This window comes from Dipodomys spectabilis, unplaced genomic scaffold (genome assembly GCF_019054845.1).
Source record: "Dipodomys spectabilis isolate Male_0828 unplaced genomic scaffold, ASM1905484v1 ptg000210l, whole genome shotgun sequence".
Taxonomy (NCBI): Eukaryota; Metazoa; Chordata; class Mammalia; order Rodentia; family Heteromyidae; genus Dipodomys; species Dipodomys spectabilis.
Window position 1 is genome coordinate 3,861,736 of NW_024870887.1, and position 7,799 is coordinate 3,869,534.

General features: G+C 43.7%; 1 protein-coding gene across 1 annotated transcript; it reads left to right on the forward strand.

Moving 5' to 3' along the window:
- Positions 1–1,616: 1,616 nt before the first annotated feature.
- Positions 1,617–3,683, forward strand: Ccdc121 (coiled-coil domain containing 121). The gene is made up of 2 exons (XM_042696638.1): positions 1,617–1,729; positions 2,747–3,683. The coding sequence occupies exons 1-2, from the start codon at positions 1,617–1,619 to the stop codon at positions 3,681–3,683; spliced, it is 1,050 nt and encodes a 349-aa protein (XP_042552572.1).
- Positions 3,684–7,799: the final 4,116 nt, after the last annotated feature.

Here is a 7,799-nt window from a genome sequence, read left to right on the forward strand (position 1 = left end):
TCACCAGAAAATACACCAGAATAGACACTGGTTGAAATGACTTCAGGGTCCTTTAGAGTTATAGAGGCTTGTGGTGGTAAAAATCCCAGTTAAGTTCAAGGTGTTTGCTGGGACAGTACTTTCAGGAGCAAGAGCCTTGCTTTGGTTTCAAAATAGCTGGAGCTGGCATGAGGGCAATTGGCTGTCTAGCTGCTAGTTCTATATTCAAAGCAGCTGGCCTGAAGAAGAGACTCAGAGCTGTCAATTAAGGAGTTAGTTCTCTCCAAACCCCAACATCTTAGCATATTTCAGGGAAAATAAATTGCCAAAGGGGTGCTTGCAACAAGATCTTATCTGTTAAATTCTTTCACAGCATTTGATCATGTTCTAACAAAGCTTATCTCTTGTTCCAGTGTCCCAGGGAGAAGAGAACCCCTACTATCTGTTTTATCCCCAATTCTTTTTTTTTTTTGTCGGTCGTGGGGCTTGAACTCTGGACCTGGGCGCTGTCCCTCAGCTCTTCAGCTCAAGGCTAGCGCTCTACCACTTGAGCTACAGCGCCACTTCCGGTTTTCTGGTGGTTTATTGGAGATACGAGTCTCACGGTCTTTCCTGCCCGGGCTGGCTTTGAACTGCGATCCTCAGATCTCAGCCTCCTGAGTAGCTAGGATCACAGGCGTGAGCCACCAGCGCCCGGCATTATCCCCAATTCTTAGGCCATTAAAAAAAATGTTTGAAATGTACTCATTACCTTGCTCATGTAACTGTAACTCCTCAGTACAGTATTCTTACAATAAAAAAGTACAAAAAAAAGAAAAAGGATATATTTTCACAATAAAAAAAAAGTTTGACAATATTTCCACCAGAAACTCTTGTGCTTGCCATGTGTTTCACTCTGGAGTGATTCACACACTTGGGCTTGGCGAAGTTGACCATTTCCTCAGCAAGACGATTGCAATACAATGTGCTAAGAAGGAACTGGAGTTGATGTCAAAGTCCCCGAAGCCATGGGGCGCTACTACCCTCCAACACCTCAGGGGCCCATCTTCTTATATAACCCCTACAGAGGGGCCTTCCCTGGTCCCGCCATTGCAAACCACAGCAGGCACACAGACAGCCGAGGATCCTAGAAGCCCTAGAACCTCGGGAAGTTATGGGCACCGTCCCCTTTCTGGCCCACCCCACCCTAGAACCCACGTGGCTAAAGAGACTGGCACAACGTTCCGCGCGACCATTGTGCCGAGAATCCATTCGTCCTGGGGCCCTTGCTTGAGGAAGAGGGCACCTAGTGGGTGCAGGACGTCTTCGGTGGTCCTGACCTGGCTGAGGAGAGCCTATGAGAGCTGCCGAGCAAGCGAGAAGACCACTGTGTAGCCGGGACGCTGACCCTCACAGGAGGGTCTGAAAGGGGCACAGGAGGCACTTACTTCTTTGAGGACTCTGTGCTCCACACCCAGGAGCATGCACCCCACTGTGCACCCCCAGACCTATGGGGCCCCGAACCTCTGGAGGATCAACTGAGAGGTCTTGTTTGGCAGCTGAGGAGGTTAAATAGTCCAAGGTTGCATCAACCAAATCTAGGGCATTGAGCCACCTCAGGACCAACTGGGCAGAAGTCAAGTGGCGCTGAGTGCAGAATGGAGAGCTGGGGGAGAAGTTGCCACCCGGGGGCCGCTGACTCCAGAGGGCCTTTGCAGGCGAAGAACCGCAATGAGCCCCAGCGCTGTCCTAAAGGTCCGGATGCCTGCAAGTAGGTATCACAGTGAAGTGCGCTGGAAACGCAGCAGAGAGGATGAAGAGGAGGAGAAAATCATCCCTAGTCCCCACGGTCCAGTCTGTTTGTGTGGCTTATTGTAGCTATGAAATCTTAAGGTCTGCGTTTCAAACCCAGGCTCTGCCACTTGCTAATGCTGTTAAGTCATGGGCCTCACTTCAGTTCTTGGAACCTGCGCGCTCCCTCCCTCCCTCCCTCCCTCCCTCCCTCCCTCCCTCCCTCTCTCTCTCTCTCTCCTTCCTCTCTCCCTTCCCCACCTTGGGGGGGGGGGGTCACACACATACCAGTACTAGGATTTGAACTCAGGGCCTCACAATCTTGTTGGCTTTTTTTTTGCTCAAGGCTAGCACTCTACCACTTGAGCTATACCTCCACTTCTAGCTTCTTACTGGTTGATTAGAAATCTCTTACGGAACTTTCCTGCCCTAGGTGGCTTCAAACCATGATCCTCAGATCTCAGCCTCCTAAGTAGTTTAGGATTACAGATCTGAGCCACTGGCACCCAGCTTATCTTTCTCATGTTTTCAAATTGAGTTGCTATCTGATTGGGTTGTGGTGAATGAATTCATATTCTAAATTTAAAGCTACACTGTTCATCTTCATACCTTGCTGTGTTCCCCATGACTTGCATAGGACATGGAGCATAATGGTTTCTCAAAAAAAAAAAAAAAATATATATATATAGTAGAAATAGGGATAACTTGGCTGGGAAGGTGGCTCCAGTGGTAGAGTGCTTGCCTTGCATGCATGAGGCCCTGGGTTCAATTCCTCAGCACCACATAAGCAGAAAAAGCTGGGAGTGGTGCTGTGGCTCAAGTGGTAGAGCGCTAGCCTTGAGCTGAAGAGCTGAGGGACAGCGCCCAGGCCCAGAGTTCAGGCCCACGACTGACAAAAAAAGAAAGAAAGAAAGAAAGAAAGAAAGAGGGATAACTGTCTGAGTTAGACTTTTTGGTGATTCTTTCCTAAATTGTCGCCCTTTTGTTCTTCTTTTAGGTTTGCTCAGAAGTCCAGCAGTTCCCCTTCAGAGTCACCTTATCTTACTGTTCTTAATGAATATTTCAATACCACGACACTAACTATGTTAGAGAACAGGGTCAAAACAAGGACAGTGACAGCCCTGAAGGTGCTGAACATTTATATCCAGGAAGCTAGGATCCGGCGCAAGAAGCTGGTACAGGAGAGCAGGCTATTACAGGAGGAACCATTTCAGGAGGAAAGAGAAAGCAAATGCCTTCTGACATATCTGAACAAAACAAATGGCCATTTTAGAAGGAAACATGAGGAACTGTGGGAGGATTATGTCCAACAACTGGAGGCGATAGGACAAAGGAGACAAGAATTAGCATCCAGGTTTGCCACACAAACTGCAGACCTTCAAGCACAGCTCTTCCAAAGGAAAAAAATCCTGTATGATTTAAAGCAGCAGTTGCTGGCAATGAGGGACATCTCCCAATTAAAGAAGACACAGGAAATGACACTACTGGAATTACAGAAAAAGATAAAGAAAGTTGAATCAGAGACAACTATCAAGGACCAAGAAGCACATTTCCAGTTCCTGAAGCAAAAAACATTGCTGGAGAAACAACTAAGTGACCTGGACAAGTTGCAGAAGGGAGAGACCAAAACAAGGGAGCTTAAGAGGAAGGCCAAGGCTTGGGAGTTGATAGTTCAGCAGGGTCATCGTGATGTCAGTCTTGGCTTCAGAAAAGAAAACCAGCAGCAGTTGGAGAGATTATATCAGCTATGTCAGGAATTTAAGCAGTTAGAGGATACCAGAAGACAGTTAAACAGGCAGAGGCAGCATCGGAAGGAGGAAAGATGGTATCAAGAAGGTTTAACTAGAGGTTGGCAGCGACTGCAGGCACGGCATAAGTATTATTTTAATCACAGTGGATGCCCCAAAGAACAGGTGCACCAAAATCTGTCCTAAGTCATCCCCTTGATGACAAATACATATTATATTCAAAGAAATCCTTACAATGATAGAGAAATGGACAACTTAAACAAATATGCTTAAATACTTCATATACCCATTAGGAACTTTTCTTTTTTGGATTGCAGTTTGCTAACCAGAAAATAGCATATTGAAGTTTTCCATCATGAGAAATTTCTGAAACACAGAAAGTTGGTTATATTTTCTCATAAGGAAGCATTGAAACAATGGGAAAAAGAAATCATGGGATCATATTCCTACATTTAGGGTTCACATTCCAGTAAATCACTGCTCAAGCCGTGGGCTGTCATAAATGCCAAATGACAAGTACTGTATAATGAGTACATTAATTTCTGAAGGAACTCAAGAAGAGTGATGATGTTACCAAAAATGAGTGCCTTCAACATTATACTAGGCCTGAATAATAAAGCAGATGGTACAAACAACTGGGAAAGGAACTGTTCCAAGAGAGAGGCAATACTGATTCTCCAAGTCCCTAAAATGGAACTGAACTTGTTGAGCACTGGTAGCTCATGCCTGTAATTCCTAGCTACTTAGGATGCTGAGATCTGAGTATCAAAGTTCAAAAGCAGGCCCAGCAGGCAAATATGTGAGACTCTTATCGTCACTTAACCAAAAAAGTGGAAATGGAGCTGTTTGTCTAGTAGTAGAATGCTAGCCTTGAGCACAAAAGCTCAGTGACAATGACCAGGCCCTGAGTTCAAGCCCCAGGACTGGCATTAAAAAAAAGGAGTTAAGCTTGGTATGCTCAAAGAACATAAAAACACATGTGGGCTAAGTACAACCTAGGAATTATCACAGGATATTCTTAGAGGGGTAATAGGTAAAGCCAGTAATAAAGTAAGAGTTGCCATAGAGATAAAAATTATGTTGTTGGCCCCAACATCTGAATGCATAGTTGTGCCACTGGCTTCAGTGGGGAAGAAATTACTAGATGATGAGGTAAAATCAAAGGTATAGGTAAACAAGGAGTAAATTTCTAAAATGTTATTTTTAAGAAGGGTTAGGAATCTGTTCAGTGGTAAAGTGCTTGCCTCTCATGAACAAGGACCTGGGTTCCACACTTAAAATGGAAAAAAAAAAGATGAAGTGTGGTGGGGGAGGGTGAAGGCAATAAGGATATCTTATTGTTTTGGTGTAATTACAACAGGAATGCAAAAAGAATAGTCCCCTGGACCCCAAAACATTAACTAAATTCAGAATAATGTGTTTATTATTCCTGTGACTGAATAGCATTTTTATGTATATATGTATACACACATATATATACATATTTTATAAACACTATAAAGCATGATTTGTACACCTTATATAAGTGGTATATTTGGTATACTCTGTAACTTGCTTTCTCAAGTAATATCTTTGAGATTTATTCATAATGATATTGCAAAGCCCTCATTAAGTTTAAAGCTGGTACAGTATTCCATTCTTTCTGGATGGATAGGATTATATATTAGAATAGGCTTTTAAAAAACCATGGATGTATAATATCTCAAAAATAGACATTTTTCAGCCAGGTACTGGTGGCTCATGCCTATAATCCTAGTTATTCAGGAGGCTGAGATCTGAGAATCACGGTTTAGGACTAGTCTGAGAGGACAAATCTGAGACTCTTTATCTCCAATTAAACAGCAAAAATCCAGAAGAGGAGGTGTTGCTCAAGTGTAGAGTGCCAGTATGAGTGAAAATGTCAAATGAGAGCATGAGCCCAGAGTTCAAGCCAAAGTACTGGCAACAACAACCAAAAGAAAGGAAGAAAGAAATAAAGGAAGGAAGGAAGAGAAAGTGAAAAAGAGAAAGAAAAGAAAGGAAGGAAAGAAAGGATGGAAGGAAGGAAGGAAGAAAAGAAAAAAGAAAGGAAGGAAGGAAGAAAGGAAGAAAGGAAGGAAGGAAGGAAGAAAGAAAGAAAGAAAAAAAGAAAGGCACCACCAGCTCACACCTGTAATCCTAGCTACTCAGGAGGATGATATCTGAGATTATGGTTCAAAACCAGCTCAGGCAAGAAAGTCCATGAAACTTTTTTTTTTGGGGGGGGGTCCAGTTGTGGGGCCTGAACTCTGGGCCTGGGCGCTGTCCCTCAGCTCTTCAGCTCAAAGCTAGCGCTCTACCACTTGAGCCACAGCACCACTTCCAGCTTTTTTTCTTTTTGCTTATGTGGTGCTGAGGAATCGAACCCAGGGCCTCAGGCATGCAAGGCAAGCGCTCTACCACTGAACCAACTTCCCAGCCCTCCATGAAACTTTTATCTCCAATAAACTACAAAAAAAAAAAAAAATCCAAGCTGGAAGTGGAGCCACATGTGATTCAAGTGGTAGAGCACTAGCCTTGAACAAAAAAGTACATCAATATCATCCAGGCCCCACATTCAAGCTCCAGGACCAGGGTACACAAAAAGACAATTCCTCAGTCCCAGGTCCCAGGTCAGTAAGTATCTGACGTTTGTGGGATAATTCAGGGAGCCAACTATCTTCCATTTTGTTCTTTCCCATCCTGTAGGCCCCTATCACCATCTGCATCTAGCTGATAGAAGGGTAAAGAAAGCATAGGCTACACTCAATGTCTTAAAATGCTAGCGTGGAAGTGGCACATCATTTCTATTTGCATTCTATGAGAGACAAGTTACCTGGACACCTTTTCACAACATAGAGGAAGCAAAAAGTAGGAAACAGAGTCTAGCTATTTGTCCTACAAGTCTAGAATTTAGGAAGATGATAGAATATTTTGATGGACAGGTACTACTGATAACATACAGTGTTTCTCTACTGCAAACTATATTGCAGTAGTCAATCTTTTCTTTTTTTGATCGTGTAGCTTGAACTCAGGGCTTGGGCACTGTCCCTGAGTTCTTCAGCTTAAGGCGAGCACTCTACCACTTTGAACCACAGCACCACATCCAGTTTTCTGGTGGTTAATTGGAGATAAGAGTCTCACACTCTTTCCTACTTGGGCTGGCTTTGAACTGTGATCCTCAGATCTCAGCCTCCTGAGTAGCTAGGATTATAGGCATAAGCCACTTGTGCCTGGCTGCAACAGTCATTCTTTTTTTTTTTTTTTGGGTCCGGGTCGTGGGGCCTGAACTCTGGGCCTGGGTGCTGTCCCTCAGCTCTTCAGTTCAAGGCTAGCACTCTACCACTTGAGCCACAGCCCCACTTCCAGCTTTTTTCTTTTTGCTTATGTGGTGCTGAGGAACGAACCCAGGGCCTCATGCATGCAAGGCAAGCACTCTACCGCTGAGCCACCTTCCCAGCCCCCCAGTCATTCTTATATATCTCTCTCAGCACCTACTTTATGGATGGGGCTGCTCAGTCTCCTTTGTGGGGCTTGAACTCTAGGCCTGGGCACTGTCCCTAAGCTCTTCACCTCAAGGCAAGTACTCTACCACTTGAACTACCATGCCACTTCTGGTTTTCTGGTGGTTAATTAGAGATGAGAGTCTCACAGACTTTCCTGCCCAGGCTGACTTTGAACCATGATCCTCAGATCTCAGCCTCCTCAGTAGCTAGGATTACAGGCGTGAGCCACCAGTGCCCAGTTGTCTTTAGGTATATTTTTATGTTTATTATATATTGCCAAATCATTTTCAAAACAGTATCAATTTACACTAAAACCAATACATGAAGATTCAATTATTTAACAACCCTGCAGGCACTAATATGGTCAAACTTAGTTTATGTTATTCTAGTGAGTTATATAAAGGCTTAAAACCTGAAAAGTGTGATTAGCACAGTCTATATTGAATCCTGCTGATCTCTGGCCTTAGGAAAATGAAGAATGTTGTACAAGGGACAGGACAGAGTTCCTATAGCATTTCCTCAAATCTTCAAATTATTCATACTACCTAGCAGGTTTCAAGACTAAAGAACCACTGGGTTGTAGTGCTTCTTTAGAACATGCCTATAATCCTAGCTGAGGCAGGAGGATCATGAAGTCAAATCCAGCCTGGGTTACATAGCAGGACCCTGTCTCATTAAATAAATAAATAAATAAATTGAAAACTATTAAGACAACTGTATTTGGGACTTATTTCAAATTCACAACTATCTTCAACCATTTTTAACCCTCTACAGTGTCAGAAAAGAATTAAGTAAGAGG

What these genes read in the sequence shown, in the direction of transcription:
- Ccdc121 (XM_042696638.1), top strand. Translation starts at nt 1,617, where the DNA reads ATGGAGAGCTGGGGGAGAAGTTGCCACCCGGGGGCCGCTGACTCCAGA. An exon ending in AAAGGTCCGGATGCCTGCAA is followed by an intron (nt 1,730 to 2,746) that starts GTAGGTATCACA and finishes TTCTTCTTTTAG; the next exon opens with GTTTGCTCAGAAGTCCAGCA.